This window comes from Lepidochelys kempii, chromosome 2 (assembly GCF_965140265.1).
Source record: "Lepidochelys kempii isolate rLepKem1 chromosome 2, rLepKem1.hap2, whole genome shotgun sequence".
In the NCBI taxonomy this organism is placed as follows: Eukaryota; Metazoa; Chordata; order Testudines; family Cheloniidae; genus Lepidochelys; species Lepidochelys kempii.
In genome coordinates this window covers 232592910-232611109 of record NC_133257.1, presented here as the reverse complement: position 1 = coordinate 232611109, position 18200 = coordinate 232592910, and the positions used below count along the sequence as shown (strand labels likewise).

The 18200-nt window shown below is 37.1% G+C and overlaps 1 protein-coding gene across 14 annotated transcripts in view; it reads left to right on the top strand.

Moving 5' to 3' along the window:
* Positions 1-18200, top strand: part of NEBL (nebulette) — a 427388-nt gene that overhangs the window by 356508 nt on the left and 52680 nt on the right. For 10 of the 14 annotated variants that reach the window (XM_073334197.1, XM_073334194.1, XM_073334192.1 and 7 more), the window contains 4 exons: positions 1599-1691; positions 2091-2184; positions 4758-4849; positions 7434-8575. In XM_073334197.1, coding sequence (XP_073190298.1) covers positions 1599-1691; positions 2091-2184; positions 4758-4849; positions 7434-7574 — 420 coding nt within the window. In that variant the 3' untranslated portion in view covers positions 7575-8575. The other 4 variants (XM_073334199.1, XM_073334187.1, XM_073334200.1 and 1 more) reach the window with 4 other exon arrangements.

Genomic DNA, 18200 nt, shown 5'->3' with positions numbered 1-18200 from the left:
GAGCAAAGTTCACCCCAAAGTCCTTCCAGTGTTTTTCAGCCAGGCCTGGCCATGATCCTTCTTTCCTGAGACAAAACACACTGCCAGCTTGTCCCCTAGGTAAAGTGCACTGTATATCTCTTTGCAGCCCTGGTATATCAAAACAGTCCTTTCATCTGTATTAATAAACTGGACATTCTCCAGCTGTGTGTTACTTCCTATAGATTTTGCAATCTCCTGTTGATTTTGCAGTCTTGATTAGCTGGTGGCTCAGTATGCAAATAGACTTACATCATGAGACACACAATACACAATGACCAGTCAGAGAGATAAGCATCTAATATACCCCGCCTAAACAGAACCTGTTCGAGGTATGTCACCTCCCTTAAACTTCAAGGCTTTAAGAACATAATTTTCAGTATAGATACATAAGTTCTTAAATGTTATCTGTACCTACATTTTACAAGGGTTACAATAACCAGTGAGCTATTGGCTGTTGGGAAAGACCTTACCTGACACCATAGGGTGAATTATTGCGCATACACTTGACCCAGGGCATCCCTGTAAAACTCTATGTCCCGCTGTGCCCTCTGCTAGTTGGCATAAAGAGGTTCCTTGGTCACAGTTCCTCAGTAACTCAAAAATACAACCCAAAATCATTTAAAACACTTCTCTTCTGGGGGGTCCAATTTATTCAACCCTCAGGGTACATGCTGGCCCTCAAAGCCCCACTTCACGGTTTCTGTCTCTTATTCCTGAAGCTTGTTCCAAATTCAGCAGTCACTCCCAGGCTTTTCCTGGCTGGAGTTCAGCCTCCTGGATCTGACTTTTCAATTTCCCTGCTGTCATGGTCATCTCTGCAGGAGCCTTTCTCCCCTTCACTGCAGCTTCCTGCTGCTCTTAATAGGGGGTATCTGCCGTCTTCCATCAGGCCCCACCCAGCCGTTAATGCTGCAAAGGTGGGCTGGAGCAATTCCTTCAGTAATTTGGGTTGGCTGTCCCCAAGCATCCAGCCCATCACCCTGTTATACTGATATAGTATGCAACACCAAATACTACATTACATAGAAACGTAAGAGCAGGTAGGCAATTTTCATTTATTTTTGGAAAATTTATATTTTCCTGTGACGACTTTTTTTCTTCATCACATCTCATCTAACTTTGATTTGTGTGGTTAAGATTCTGATGCAGGCCATTGGGTGCTATCCTAACCAGCTAAGACAGACTAGGGCGGGATACGCTGGTTATTGTAGGGGATTCTATCACTTCCACCACCCTCAAGATGGCGCACCCCATGGAAAGCAGCCTTTAAATTAGCCAATGCCATGGGGTTCATCTTTCACACTGGACTTGGCCAAACAGCCCAGGGCTGCCACATGAGCCCTGTGCTGGGTTCCGTAAGATCTGATCCCACCCATGTGGACCAGGAATCCGAATGATTACTGTTTAGAAAAATAATAAATATGATTATTCTTTAAAATTTTGTAGTTCCAATCTGTAATATGGCTATGTAAGGTCTAATTGTGCATTACCCATAGGAGAAGGATTACAAAATGTTTGTTGGGCTTTTCTAGGTCTCCTTTAAGTTAGTAACTATTTTTTAAATATCCATTGTTCAGATAAAATACAAAGAAGAAATGAAGCATGCCACAGCAATTTCGGATCCCCCAGAAATAAGGAGAGTTAAGGAAAACCAGAAGAATATTAGCAATGTGCGACCCTTATTCATTACTGTCATTATACTGTATTTTCTCTGTTTTATTGAATGTCTTGGTTCTAAGTGAATAAATCCATGATGTTTGCATTAATTCTACTTTGTCAAAAAGACTATTTAACGATTTAACTATATAATCTTCTCTCAGTGTTGAGCTTTGATTAACGTTAATGGGAATTACCTACTCATATCAAAATAACATTATACACTTGATATGTGAATTTGAGAATTTGCAAAAGGATCAGGATTAAGTACCATTTGGATAGAAGTGTATGTTCATTGATTAATGATATTTTCTAGTAAATTGCTTTACATTATTCTTTAATTTCTATTAACAGAGCACAATACTTTTGTTACTTGGAGCTCTCTGTATAATTTCTAATACCCTGTTTACCAGGTTCAGTACAAAGAGCAGCGTTGCAAAGCTACACCGGTGACTGTCACCCCTGAGATGGAAAGAGTCAAGAAGAATCAAGAAATTGTCAGCTTGGGAAGTTGCTTTAATTTTTAATTTAATTTAATTTTTTCCCTCACATAATCATCTGATCTATAGATTTCTATAAAACAATTAAGTGTGGACTCCAATTAATCCCTCCTTTGTCCCCCTTCCTTCCCCTCAAAAAGCTGCCCCAAACTGGTATCCAATGACAAAAAAGACCACCTCAAAATTCTACTGCTGGGCAGAAAGATGCGTAAAGCAGGGCATTTAGTTAGCATACTTCACCATCCTCACATTCCTGAAGCACTGTTTTCATCCTTTCTGATCTGCCTTCAAAAACAAGCTGGCCACCCTGCTCAGCTGGACTCCCAAAGGGAGTGTGACGTAATGGAGCTGCTCATGCAGTGGGATTCCCACCCAGAGATTTTGAGGGTTAGAGCCAACTAAATCAAAGGTGACTGCAGCAAAGGCAATGAGGAAATGTGAGTGTGTTTGGCTCCAATTTCCCTCCATTTATACCTTTAGCCAAAGTATCCATCCTCACCTTCTAGAAGTTAGCTGATTTCATAGATTCATAGATTTTAAGACCAGAAGGGACTGTTTTGATCCTCTGGTCTGACCTCCTGCATAACACAAGACAAAGAACCTCACACAGGTATTTCTGCATCAAGCCCATAACTTCTCTTTGATCTAGGGCATATCTTTTAGTCAGGCAACCAGTCTTCAGTTAAAGATTTCAAGTGACAGAAAATCCACCACATCCATATATAAATTGTTGTTATATATATGGTTAGTAGCTCTCTCTGTTAAAAATCTGTGCCTTATTTCTAGTCTGAATGTATCTAGCTTCATCTTCATCTAGCTTTAGATCTTCTTATACTTTTTTCTACTAGATTAAAGAGCTGTCTGTTATCAGAAATATCTTCCCTGTGTGTAGGTACTTGCAGGCTATGATCAAGTCACTTCTAACCTTTTCTTGGATAAACTAAATAGATTTATCTTCTTTAGTCTCTTGCTATTATTTTTTGATTTCCAGACCTCTAATCATTCTTGTAGCACTTTTCTGAACCCTTTTCAGGTTTTCAACATCCTTTTTGAAGTGTGATCACCAGATATAGTATTCCAGTAATGGTTTTACTAATGCTGTATACAGAAGTAAACTGCCTTCCTAATCCAACTTGATTTCCCCCTACTTATATATCTAAGGATCAATGCCATTTCATTATGGCATTGCTCTAGGTGCTCATGTTCAGCTGGTTATCTATCATGACCCCTATGTCATTTTTAGAATACCTGCTTTCCAATTTACAGCTCCCCCATCTGGAACACTCTTTGTTCCTAGATGTATGACCATGTATTTGGTTGTGTTAAAATGAACATTATTCAAATTAGATCTTACCAAATGATCCAGGTCAGTCTGTACAACTGACTTGTCCACATCATTGTTCACCATTCCACCATTTTGTGTGTAATATGCAGATTTAATCAGTAATGATTTTATATTTTCTTCCAGATCTTTGGTAATAAAAGTATTGAACAGCTTTGGGCCAAGAACAGGTTCCCTAAGGACCACAGTAGAAACATCCCCATTGGATGATGAATCCCCATTTACAATTATTTTTTGCGATTTCTCTGTTAATCAGTTTTTAATTCATTTAATATAGGCTACATTGATTTTGTATAGTGCTAATATTTTTTATCAGAATGTCATCTAGGACTAAATCACATACCTTACAGAAGTATAAGTATATTATATCAAAACAGTTACCTTTATCAACCAAATCTGTGATCTCATCAAAAAATAATAAGTTTGTTTGGCAAACCTGTTTTCTATAAATCCATGCTGATTGGCATTAATTATTCTACCAAGTTTTAATTCTTTACTGATTGTGTTGCACATCATCTTCACCATGATTTTGCCCAGGGTTGATATTAGGCTAACTAGCCTATAGTTTCTCAGGTCACCCTGTTTGCCCCTTTTGCACATTGGTACAACACTGAACATGCATGAGTTTAATGCATTACCTTTAGATGTGTACTTACTTTAATTAAAAAAATGCAACATGCATTTAAATAGACGTGTGATTTTGACAATTGATTTAAATTCTCTGTTCCCTTGTGCTCTCTGTCATACTCCCCTGTGTACTCCATAACCCCTGGATAATCAGCAATGGAAATAGTGAATACAATTTGGAACATGGATGTATCCTTTATGTGATCTATGGGTTCGTTGGTTTGGGTTTTTTTTATACAGTGGGTGCCATTAAAATCTTGACAATTACCACTTGCTCTAATTGAATGTTCTGCAGTATTTGTGGTATGCCCCATTCTAAGTGGAGGGAGTACCATAAATACGGTAAACTTTAGTATGGTAAATGCCAAGTTATTAATTGGTGTACAGAGTGTTTCTGTGTGTATGTACACACAAGTACATAAATAATAAAAATCTATAGGAAGAATTCAAGGTTATTTTTCAAGAATCAAGTTTTATAAGCCTTAATAAATTTCAAATGCAGTTTATCCTTTGATTTGTTTCCCGGATGATCTTTTAAATCATGTTTTAATGTAATGTAACATCATTTTATTGAAATTGTATATACCATTTTTATTATGTGAAATAATAGGTTCACTATAAAGGGCAGCCTGCCAAAGCTACTTCTGTGAGTGTCACTCCTGAGATGGAGAGAGTCAAGAAGAATCAAGACAATATCAGCTCGGCAAGTTGTTTGAATCTTTTTGCTGTTTATTTTCATAACAATGGTATGCTTTTCAATTTAAATTTGATGTGATAAATGCATCCCATTGCATCATTCGTTTGAAGGTGAATTCTTAATCTTTGAAAATATATACTGCACGTACCACCAGGGGCAACAAAATTACCCATGCTTCCCATAATTACTATTACACAAAACGTAAGTGGATATCTGGGGCAGTGCTATACAAGGAGAAAGTTGTCCTATGTCAATCTGAATTCTGTTTGAGTAATCTTAGTCTCTTGTTACCAAGCTTCAGAAGTAAACTTAGTCATAGAATCTCAGGGTTAGAAGGGACCTCAGGAGGTCATCTAGTCCAACCCCCTGCTCAAAGCAGGACCAGTCCCCAATTTTTGTCTTAGATCCCTAAATGGCCCCCACAAGGATTGAACTCACAATCCTGGGTTTAGCAGGCCAGTGCTCAGACCACTGAGCTATCCGTTCCCCAAGGGTAAAGGAAAAAAAGAATGAGAATTCTAAACTCAGTGCAAGTTCAGCTTTTTGTGATTCAAACCATGGAAACTTGAACATGGGTTTCTGTTCCATGTTGCATTGTGTTGTGCTTTGTCCATATCAGAGATGACTGGTCCAAAAGGGATCCTATTGCCTTAATATCAATGAGTAAGGCTGTATATTTGTCTTGAATTTCATGATTCATTATGTTCAAGTTTTTTTGTTTCTGTTTTTAACTGGCCATTAACTTTTTTATCATTATGAAGTTTTCTAAGTGTTTGAGAGAACAGATGAATGAGTAAACATTTGAATAAACTTTAGATGAGGCTATTAGAGAGCAGGGAATTAGCCAAAGTGGCATAGAGACAGAAACAACCAGTCAGGCAACATGCAGGGAACAAGGCAACAAGCACCAGAACACAAGGGGTGAAATCCTGGCCCCAAAGACATCAGTGGCAGAACTCTAATTAACTTCACGGATGTCAGGATTTCATCTAGAGCAGGTATTGGACAAGAGGTGATAGTAAAGAACATCCTAAAACTTAGATAGTGTTTATCGGAGAAAGAGTAAAGGAGGTTGGGTCTGTCAGAGAGACTACGTAAGAGGCAAAGGAACAATAACTGTTGATCCAAGTGTCCACAAGATGCCCTTAAAATGTAAGAACAAATGTAATTTAGATACCTGGTTCTGAGATATTTAATTTCTTTATCACAAAAATGTACTCGTGAGTTTTAATTATTTTTATCATTATTCCTGCAAACTAAGATCTTTTTTACAAAGACTTCCCCAAAATTGCCTTGTTAAATGCTCGGCCATACTAATGAGCAGTGGCTCAGAGATGTAATGAAATGCACTGGCAGTAATTATATGATGCAAGATAAATATGTTGGTATCAAGAAAGACAGTTACACTTCAAATTTTTATTGTATACTGTTAAAGCACATTTATTTAAAACAACCATGGCGTAATAAATCTTTAGAGACTATGCTGTAGTTTATACTGTGGATTGCTCAAGGATTATTAAACAGACATAAAATACTAAATTCATTCATCTGCTGAATAGTTGGGCTTATATTTTATTATCCTCTCAGTATAAAAGCATATTATAATAGATTTGTACACATGCTTTGAGAGGAGATACCTTTGAGTGTAAGTGCATGGATATATCTAACATGATATATATTTGCGTGCAATCTGCATGTTATGGTTCAGAAATGAAGACTAAGATGAGTGTGTCCATTAGTGAAAGTACTCCAGTCTACTGGAATGACACAGAAGTCTATGCTAATTGACTCCCTCTTTCCAACTAGAAACAGTTACATTTGCTGTATTAAAAACTTGACAATTGCTATTTGCAAGTAATTAATGTTACTGTGGTATCCCTGGCATTCAGTATGCTATGTATATAGAATACCACAGCAATATTAATTAGGCACAAGGTAACATTGTAGATAGTAATGGCGACTGATGCACACGCAACACATAGGGCATAAATGCTCATTCTCTAAATGTACCAAGATGATCCTCAGATGTGTTGCAGCCATTTTGCACCTGCACTTCTGGCAAAGTCTGGGCATAGAACTGGCATATGCAGCCCCGAGAGGATCTCCTGAATATAAGGGGATCAATTCTCTGGTTCTTACACCATGCTCTATCCCTGCTGGAGGAAAGATATAGGAATTATCTCGGGAAGATCTGGTAGTTCAGTCTCCATATTCAGTTCTGAGCACAAACGCTAATACTTTTAAGAGAGCCAGTTATGATGGTATTTTTTGTAATGTTCACTTTGTCTAGTAAGAAGTTAGTCATGACCTATTTCACATATTTCACTGAACAGTCAAGAAGTTTGACTTTCAGGCACTACTGGATTTTTGAATGAGTGGCCAATGGAATGAATGTGTCCATTTGCCATTTCAAGTCCCCTGCTCTATCTGCAGGCTAGATTTAAAAAACAAACAAACAACAGCTGTGAAAGAGGAGGGAATGGAAAAAGTATAAAATGATTTGGAAATGCCATTATTGTGAGGATTCATATTTGCTGTGTCTTTCAATGTAAATGAATGCTTCATGTGTACTGTCGTTGCTGTTTTGCAGGTCAAGTACAGCAGTGATCAGAAGCAGATGAAAGGTAGACCTAGTGTGATTCTTGACACACCTGAGCTAAGGCATGTCAGAAAAACACAAAACATCATCTCAATGGTAGGGTACATTCTTCAAATAACTAGACTATACTAAGGAATGACACTTGACTGTACATTGGCGTTTACCCGTCATTAATCTAGGTAACTAATTAAACACTGTACTAAAGTATGGAAACTGTTTTCTCTTATGCCATTCAAGGGAGAGAGGGGTTGCTAACTGCATATGAATGTAATGAATATTGTCAAAATACTAATAAATGGCTTTCTAACAGTTGATTGTCTGGCTTTTAAAAAAAAAAATTCAGGCTGTTCCTCACTGTTTGAGCATCCCACAGTTTGACTGGATTAGGTGACACACACCACTTTGTGCCTGTGCATGTTCCTGGATTGTGTGTGACTTGAGTCTTGAAATTAATTGTGTTGAGTGTGTGTGTGTGTGTATGTGTGTATATACATATTAAAAACATCACTGATTAATAGTCTTTTTAAAAAATAAAATAATGCATAATCGGGGATACTGCCTTTATAACACTTACTCATATCAGTTTTGTTCCAAGGATTGGTATGTAATATTTTTTCTACTCTTCTGTCCCTTTTTGGAAAGCAGGCTGCATAGGAACAGCTTAATTGCCCATAATTTCTATCTTTATACAACCAACTGGTGCTTAACAAGAAAAGTCAGAGGAGGGAGTATATCTTTTATATAAAACTGTGCATGTCAGCAAAATTCCTAATGAATTAAATTACTTTTTAAAAGATCCTTAAGAACTCTGTCCTAATATCACAGGGATGTTTGCATGGTTAGATATATCGGTCAGCATCATTGCGTGAAGACGCTCAGGAGCTTGAGTTAATGCATGATGGAAAGAGTAGTGCTGTTTTTTTTTAAATGGTAACAAGTATGTAATGAAAGCATATCAAGGAGATGGACTGGACCACCAGTCAGGTCTTTTCCATCTCTTGTTTCTATGATATTATTATGGTGCAAAAATCAAGGAATAAAATTGCTCATTATGAAATAGTGTTTGCTAATTTTAGCGTAATTCAGATGGGTTAATATCAGTCACTGCTGGGGGTAAAAACATTCCTATTCTTTTCCAGGTGAAATATCATGAAGATTTTGAGAAGACAAAGGGCAGAGGTTTTACACCAGTGGTGGATGATCCTGTGACAGAACGGGTGAGAAAAAACACCCAGGTTGTGAGTGATGCTGCATATAAGGGAGTGCATCCACATATAGTTGAAATGGATAGAAGACCCGGAATAATTGTTGGTAAGTTCTTAAATAATGTTGCTGTCCAGAGATCTGTGTGAAGATAAAAGGCTCTGCTTCTCCTTCTCCTTATAACCAAGAAAAATATCCCCTTTTTTCATTTTACTTGCCTCCCATTGTGATGATGGTGTTAAATATCATTAGCTTACCTTATTAGTCACTATACACTCTTCCTCAATTCATTATTTTGTGAGTTTTTTTTCTTTTAAATTAAAATTAAGGGTCAGAATTGGGGTTTCAGAGAATAATTGTCAGGCAGAATGGGTAATTGTAATCAACCTTATCAGCTTCAAAGTAATGAGAACATTAAGTAATCAAATGTTAAAATGAAAAACTAGATACTAGCTTTACAAAGCCATAAGAAGAGGAAAATTGCAGAGTAATATAAAAGGTATTCTAATCACTACATCTAACTACAAAGAGTAAATTATTATATTTGAGACTTTATCATATTTAATGCAAATAAATAATCCAGTAGAAAACTGCTATTGACAGTCTGCTGTAGGTTAGCCCTGAGAGAATTCAGCTTCACCCTTGGAATGCATGGGGAGGCAGTCATTTGTTTTAAGGTATAAATTCTATTTTTTTATTTAGAAGTAGAACCACCTCTCCTATGAATTCAAATAGTAGTCAATGCTTTCATTCCTAGTCTGCATTTTCCAGTGTGAAACTTGTACTGAAGTATCAGTACAATGGCAGCTTCTAATTAAATCATTAATATTATGCAAAAAGAAAAGGAGTACTTGTCGCACCTTAGAGACTAAAGTGAGCTGTAGCTCACAAAAGCTTATGCTCAAATAAATTGGTTAGTCTCTAAGGTGCCACAAGTACTCCTTTTCTTTTTGCAAATACAGACTAACACGGCTGCTACTCTGAAACCTATTAATATTATGAAGATCTGAAACAGTAAGGTATTTCTAGAAGCTGGGGGGATATGTTCTCATTTGCTACCTAACTTTGTAAGATGCTATAAATAGTCAATGCAGTTTTTCTTTAACTTGAACATTGATGTAACTGGCATCACTGTTCAAGAGAGATCTAGGGCTACAGTGTTCTTCAGTTTGAATAAATGTGTATCCCTCTAACGCAATGGTTCTCCAAGATTTAAATTCTGCAGATCAGTTCATAAGGAAAGGACCCCCTTCATCAATCACCTCCCCTCCCTACCTATAATGTCTTGGGAATGCTGCATAAGAGTGGTACACTTGGTCCTAGCATTTTGCACTGTTCTGACAACATCTCATTCTCTGGCTTGCCAGTAGCTCTTCAGGTAGGCCACAGCTCAAGAACAGCTGCTCTAAAGGATTGTTCAGGTTAAGGCCATAAGTGGTCAGAGAGAAGGAAATGGACACAGTAGCTCTCTGGGCCATAACATTTTGAAGTCTTAAGTTCAGCTGGGCTCTCTGAATTTTCATATCAACTAATATTTGCTCAAACTGAAAAAAGAAAATCTAAATCCTAAAAGTTAGCAAAAATGTAATGAGAAAGGGGAAGAGAACCTTGCTTTATTCATTTTTCTCTTTCTGGTTATCCTATTTTCTCATCTGCTCTGCCTGGCACAAATACAGGCCACAAGAATCCCCAAGGTGTTCATTCTAGAGACTTCTTTACCTAATAACAAGGGTAATTTATGATAGAATTGAATGGAGACTAAGAAGACATGGCCTTCTATCATAGAGAATTTTATAACGGGGAGTGACAGAGCTCTACTCAGTGGAAGAAAGCTTTCCAGACTGTGAAGGCCTTGCACATCCTGGTACTAGGGCAACACAACCTAGTCAGAGGAATCATTGACCTGCCATGGAGACCCCAAAGCCAGAACAACCACCTGACTTCCAAACCTAGAAGCAAGGTAGTCAGCTAGGAGTAGAAGAGCTCACACATACGTGTGGTTCAAAACATCTTATTCAGCACACGTTTTAAAACCCAGCCAGTGCTGCATTGTAAGCTTTATTTTTGTTTTGTGTATGTGTAATTCACTTATGCAACCATGAGTATGACAGAAGGGCTCAGTGGCATGTACTCCAGTCACTCATAACTGAGCTCATCTCTCAGAACATAAACTTCCCCGCTTATAAATAACTTATTGTGAAAAAGTTAGCACTTCTGTACGATTTGTCAAGTAGAAGTCCTTTAATAAAAGAAAAAATAAAGAAACACATCTTTTTTTTCAAAAAGTGAAAGCAAAAAACAACAATTATTTAACAGAAATAGCCCATGACAAACTTGAGAGCTTTACATTTACTAATATTTCAGTTAATGTCTTTCTCAAGTGACCTGCAATCATATAGACTTGCTTAAACAGAATCAAAGAACTCCTTCTTCAGGGGATGTCCTTGGCACCTGGAAAAGATTGCAGGGTCAAAGAAGATACCAGCCATGACTCTCTTTAAGTTAACCCTAACTGATAAATGTTCATTCAGGTAGGGAGTAACACTTCCTTATTAGAACCTATTTGGTGGGCTCTCTAAGTGTAATCAGTGGGGCCCTAACAACTTTTTCCAGTGCCTGAACAATGCCAAAATTAACAACTCTGCTCTAGAAAATGGAATTTTATGTTACGCATAATAGGACAGTCCAAAACCATTGAAATAAATGGGCTATTTCACAGCCCCAGCCACCAAATTCTGATCTGTCTATGGACTGGTGAAGTAAAGGGGGTCTTTGCAGCTCATATAGGTAAACACCCAACAGCAATATTTTCAGTTGGAAAGAGGCCACAATGAAGCTGAAGTGCCCCAGCTGATGAAGTGAGTTGCAAGGTTCTTGTTCTATATACATTGTTGCAGACTACACAGGAGCACAAAATCAATGTAATAATTAAATGGTTTGTATACTGAAGTCCTTACGTAGTTTTCATGTTTTTTATTTAGAAATGCACAGTAAAGTGTGAAAAATAGGGGACTCACCAATTCACTTCCTCCTTCAAGCCTGTTTGTGCTTTACATAGATGTTCAAATGGTCATTGCTAGGGCTAAATGACCGTACATTGGCTTTCCATTCATCTTGTCTGCAGGAGCTAGTACTATGCTAGAACGCAAGGCTGTAGCAGATAACACGTAGCGCACACAATGAATCCAGCCCCAGGCTGTGGACCTTGTTTTTTTGGCTGTGCCTGCTCTTGCTGTGACACCAGTTGCAGGGATCTGGCATAAGCAATCCAATAAAACACTTGGGATGCCACATATTTGGGGTCCCCAGGGACTGCTTCACCTACCGACTTATACATTAGCCTGATTCCACTCCCCAACAGCAACAGGGCCAAATTCATTTAATCTCATCCAGCATATTGGGATCCACTAGATCCTGCAGATGGCTTGTCTAGCAAGAAGACATGAATGAATGAATGTACAATTTGCCTTTTTCTCTGTTATCTGATAGATCCATGTTTTACTTGGTCACACTTAGTATCAAGATTTGATTTTTGAAATGATTAGTAGATTCGATAAGCATGTTACAGCCACAAGCAGTACATTTTACAGATTGGGGTAAGCCTATCGACAGAAGGTTTTATAGATGGTTATATATACATGATTATAAGCAACCTTTTGATCTGTGGAACTCTATAACTATTGAGTAGTCATTTAGTAAAACAGCTTTTAATCATTTTAATCTTTCATACATTGTTTATAAATGAAGTCTTCATATAAAATGTAACCTTTTAATCTGTAGACCTCTATTCTAAGCTATCCAATAAAGGGTGGTGAACTGCAAAGTTTGTAATGATTTCTGTATAGAATTTTGAGGAAAAGCCTTATGGTTAAAATTGTTACTAAATTAATAAGTTGTGGTCCAGCAGTGCTTTGGGATATTATGGGGTAAGATGTGGCCTGTGCCCTAAGAAACAAATGCTTTCTTGTCTAGGAATGTCTAGATCTTTCCATTAATGTCTAGATCAAGGCAATCCCTGTCATTTTAAAACTTCTTGTTCTCATGCTTTTATTTCCTTCACTTCTTGTCTGTCTTATCATTTCTTTCTTTTGGGAAAAGACCTCAAAGTCTGGCGCACAGATCCTGGCTCCATCTTCGACATTGATCCTCTGGAAGACAGTATTCAGTCTAGGAGTCTGCGTATACTTTCTGGTATTGCTTCTATCTTGAGTTTTCCCCAAATCCGCTTTTTAATGAAGCTGTTGTATCAATTTTTCAGGTCAATATGACAGCCATATGTTGTATTTTTTCATTTTACAACCATTCTACTTTTAAAATGAGTGTATTAAAGGAAATTATAACTATATTCTCACACACCACTAAGAAACAGTGAAGGCATTTATCTTAAACTAGAATTACTGTTTTCAGTTACAGTTAAAACCATAGTAAGTCCAATAGTAGTGAAGTCTCTTGTCCTGATTTCCAGATAACTGGATTTCACTAAAACTTCAAAGATACAGGAGGATTTGATTCATAAAATAAATTTCATGGTCTTGTGCAGTTTTTGTTTATGGGTTACAATGTATTATATTTGCTTGCACCCGTCATTTGTTTATTTACAGAAGCACCTGCAATGCGCTTTATGCTTTCCAAACATTCAAGAAAGGCCAGTCTCTGCTCTTAGGTAGCGCACAATCTGAGGATAGACAGATAAGTAGACAGAGGTTAGGGGAAAGGGGAAAAAACAGGCAACAAATATTATGGCCTGAGTTCCATTATTGCCTTGTTTTCTACTAGTGGTAGGGGCTTAAAGAGCGTTTTGAATTTGATTAAAAAGTATTTCCACTCACCTTAATAAAGAAAGCAGGGGCGGTCAAGAGTGTGTTTTTTTGTTTTTTTTTTAAAGAAGAACTTAAGCTGATTTGCAGACAGTTTATTAACAATAATTCACATTTAGTGATGGAAAACAACTGGCAGTTTTGCCATTGACTTCAGCAGGACTGGGATTTCACCCTTGGTCTTTTGAGCTCTTAAGCTTGGAATTCTTTAAATATTAAAAATGTATTTAAAATAGATTCTTCCAAGTGTAAAACTGGTTAAAATTATCTTTCTTTGCTATTTTTATGTTTTTATTTTTTCAAAATACCTAACCATAAAGATCCTAAAACACCATATTAGAGGCTAAGGAGACCTAATCTAAAGCCCATTACAGCCACTGGAAACATTCCAGTTGTCTTTAGTAGGCTTTGAGTCAGGTCCTAGTAGCTGGCCAGATTTCTTGTTTGAATCCAAATCAGTTTTACAAGCAGTTTACCAGGAGACTATCGATGAAGTATAAGCACATTTTATAAGCATCCTCGACATTTTCATAAGCTTCCTTCATGCCCTACAGCCACACTATTTGAAATCTTTAAATTTCTTCTTTAAAAATATACATAAAATTAAAATACAGTGGTGACTACTGACGTGTCAGGATGCTAAACTCCTAACCTATACAGTGAGCTAGACTATATTTATCTTGCTGTGAAAAAAAAAGATGGCCATTTTAGCGGACACTTCTGTTTCCAAATTGATGTTGTATGAAAATTACAAAAGAAAATGTGTTATTAGGCAGAGAGACTATAAGGCAAGTTAAAGGCTAGAACAAAATTATCTTGACTGAGTTATAAATCCCAGAAAATCTTTTTTATGGGAAACATTTATGGAAACTTAATTATAGTAATAGAAATAATCATCATGTCAGCTGATCACATATGAGTTATAGAGAATAAAGGCAAATGCAGCCACCTTTTGTTGCATTCACTACCCTAGTAAAAAATAGAAATTTTGGTTAGAAATTATTTATCTCACCAAATTTCTTGCTCTCTTTCACATCAATCTTCCTCAAAGTTTTCCACATTTGGGGGGAAAAAACTGATATTTCCAAACAGTACTTTCTCCACCCTCTCTCCTTCCATCTGGGGCTAAGTAATTAAAGGACTGAAAATCAATATAAATTGTCTAGAATCACTTGTATATTGAGTCTATAAAAAGAATAGCATTTAATTTACAGATGGGTCACTCACTTTCATGTGTGAGGCTTTGCAGACTTCTCAAGCAATTTTATGGAGTTTGTGCTTGAATAAGTTTGAATATCAGGCCTTTTCCCATGTGATTTAAAGCCATGTTTTTTTCCAACAATGATCCAATTTAAAAGCAAATGCGCCCGTTTTTTTTTTAATCTGAGAGACTTTTGTATATATCAGGGGTGGAATAATGCCTTTATTTTTCAATTGCAGCTTTTTTCCATCTTTCTTCTCTGCTCCATTTTTCAGCCTGTTTTTTCCTAGGATCTCTGCACCTGGGCCTCCTTTCTGCACCTTCTTTGTACCATTTGAGGCAGGATACAAACCACTCAAGTCCTAGTCAAACTTTTTTGAACCAGTGATGTTCCAAATGAATGTGCAAATGAAGAAAGTTCACCTTCAAGCTGTTGTTACATAAATCATTTGCTGTGTTGTTTGTTTTGTTCTGTTTTGCTCTTCTGTCAGCTAACTGTTTACTGCAGTATTCTTTTCCCCTTTGTAGAAAAAGCAAGACGTTATAATAAACAGCATTTCCATTCCACCAGTACTTTTGGCATGAGTTTGGGAGATGAAAAGTCAGATGGTTCTGAGACAAACCCTAGCCTTTCTTACTGCAGTGAATTAACAAGGCCATCTGATGAAGGAGGTATCCATGGAGTCCCACTTTTCCCCCCACTAATAACATTGTCACACTGTGTTCAAATCTCACAGGCCAATATTAACTGAATGAACCTTATTTATGCATAAAACATTAGACCCCTGTGAGCTTTTGAAATACTTGCACTGAACTTGGTCCATGGGGAGGCACAAGAAGCTTTTCAAGCTTCCATACTTATTTGCATGCCATCTTTCTATTCCCCACCTCATCACCTTTGGGAATTGAACTGTAATAATCTGAAAGCTTGAGTAACTGCCATTTGCCATAATGAAATGAAGACTCCTTTTGTTCTAACAAAACTCACCAAACTGGTTTTCTCTCTTTTTGAATAATGGGAGTGCACAGTGTAAATGAGAAAATATGCAAATTAACTAAGCTGCTTGAACCTACTTGTGATTTCCAATGAGCAAATCAGCCTTATAATAACAGTTGAGGGTCTTAGTGACCGGATCTCACCATTACCATAGTAAATATCTGTATGTGGTAGGCTCTTTTTTGATACCATGAAAGGAAAAGAAGAAAGACTGAGACCTTTCTTAGATAAGAAACCTTTCCTGGGCTCTCATATGCTATAGATCTGAAAATAAGATATTCAGAAACTACATTTAGAAACTAGGATTGTAATCTGATATTTTTCTACTGTACAGTTTTGTATCAGAATATTGTGCAAAAGTTGTTTTCATTAGTACAAACTCATACCACAAATATAAATACCTTTGCTGATGGATCATATGGTATACAGGGTTGTAAAATAAATAGAAGATCTCTGAGAATGATTTTTTGGATCTTTAAAAAGTTTAATGTGAATTGTCTGTACCTAGTGTCACTTTCTGTTCTATTCTCAATTTGCCATATGAAAAGACTTGCTTATCAGAACATACTGATACCTTGGCTTCATGCTTCTGCCAGCAATTTTGCCTTTTTGAGGAAATATACATAACTTTGTTCAGAGAAGGTACTTTCTTGTTGTTTGCATGGAATTCTACCACAAAATAAGTGTGAAATGTATATTCTTCCATTTGCTCACTTTCTGTCAACATTAGATATAGGCCAGAAGCAAAATACTGGTTCTTGAACTTTGAGAATTTTGGATCATGATCCAAATTTTGTGGGTCAGACCCATCTCCAATTAAACTGCAGTGTGTATTAGACTCTATTTGTGCATTTTAAAAGTTTAAAAACAATATGTTCTAGAATTTAAAAAATTGTAGAATGGTAGAGACAGCCAATATTAACTTTGAAAAATATGGGCATTAAAAATGAAAGTTGTTTTAAATATCTTTTAAAACTGTTATAGGATGTTAATATAGAGGTACTGCCACCAATTCATAATTTAGGATTCTTTGTTTTAATTTAGTATTAGAAGGGTACCAGCATTTTCATTGTAAACTGCAGAAGGCACACTTAGAGCCTGACACCTTTTAGTGCAGTACATTACAGTATTGTTGTCATAGTGCCTAGAGCTCTCAACTAAGATCAGAGCCCTATTATGCTAGGGGCTGTACGTATACGTAGTAAGTGATAGTCCTGCCCACAATGGCTAGACAAGGCAGACTAAGGATGGGAGAAGGAAAATAGTGTTATCTCCTATGTTCAGATGGGGGACTGGGGCTCAGAGAGATAAGTTGACTTGTCTGAGGTCACACAGGAAGTCAGTGAAAACTGGGAACTGAGCCCTTATCTCCTGAATCTCAGGCTGAGAATAGTAAGTAGGGTGTGTATCTTATTGGTTGCTTTGCTATTAACATTCTTTGTTTCTGTGTCTATTTCAAAATTCATTGTTATCATAGAATCATAGAAATACAGGACTTAAATGGATCTTGATAGGTCATCAGTCCTCTGCTCTGAGTCAGGACTAAATATTATCTAGACCATCCCTGACAGGTGTTTGTCTAACCTGTTCCTCCAATGACTGAGATTCTATAACCACCTGATGTTATTTGTTCCAGTGCTTTACTACCTTTACAGTTAGGAAGTTTTTCCTAACATCTAAATCTCCTTTGCTGCAATTTAAGGACATTACTACTTTCCTATCCTCAGTGGCTAAGGAGAATGATTTGTCACCCTCCTCTTTATAACAACCTTTTACATCCTTAAAGACTGTTATCATGTCCCCCTTCAGTCTTCTCTTCTGCTGACTAACCAAACCCAATTTCTTCAGTCTTAGAATAGAAGTCATGGAATATCAGGATCATTTAGTCCAACCCCCTGCTCAAAGCAGGACCAATCCCCAATTTTTGCCCCAGATCCCTAAATGGCCCCTTCACAGATTGAACTCACAACCCTGGGTTTAGCAGGCCAATGCTCAAACCACTGAGCTATCCCTCCCGTTTCCTCATAGGTCATGTTTTCTATACCTGTAATCATTTTTGTTGCTTTCCCCTGGACTTTCTCCAATTTGTCCACAGCTTTCTTGAAGTGTGATGCCCAGAACTGGACACAATTCTTCAATTTAAGTCTTTTGCAACAATATTGCATTATTGACTCATATTTAGCTGGTGATTCACTATTACCCCCCATATCCTTTTCTGCAGTACTTCTTCCTATGCAGTCATTTCCCATTTTGTATTGGTGCAATTTATTATTTGTGCCTAAGTGTAATAATTTGCTTTTGTCCATATCGCATTTCAAGCTGTTTATTTCAGACCATTTCTTCAGTTTGTCAAGATCATTTTGAATTCTAATTCTGTCCTTCAAAGCACTTACAACCCCTTCCAGTTTGGTATCATCTGCAAACTTTATAAGTGTACTCTCTATGCCATTATCCAAACCGTTTATGAAGATATTGACTAGACCCAGACCCAGAACAGATTCCTGCTGGACCCCACTCAGTATACCCTTCCTACTTGATTG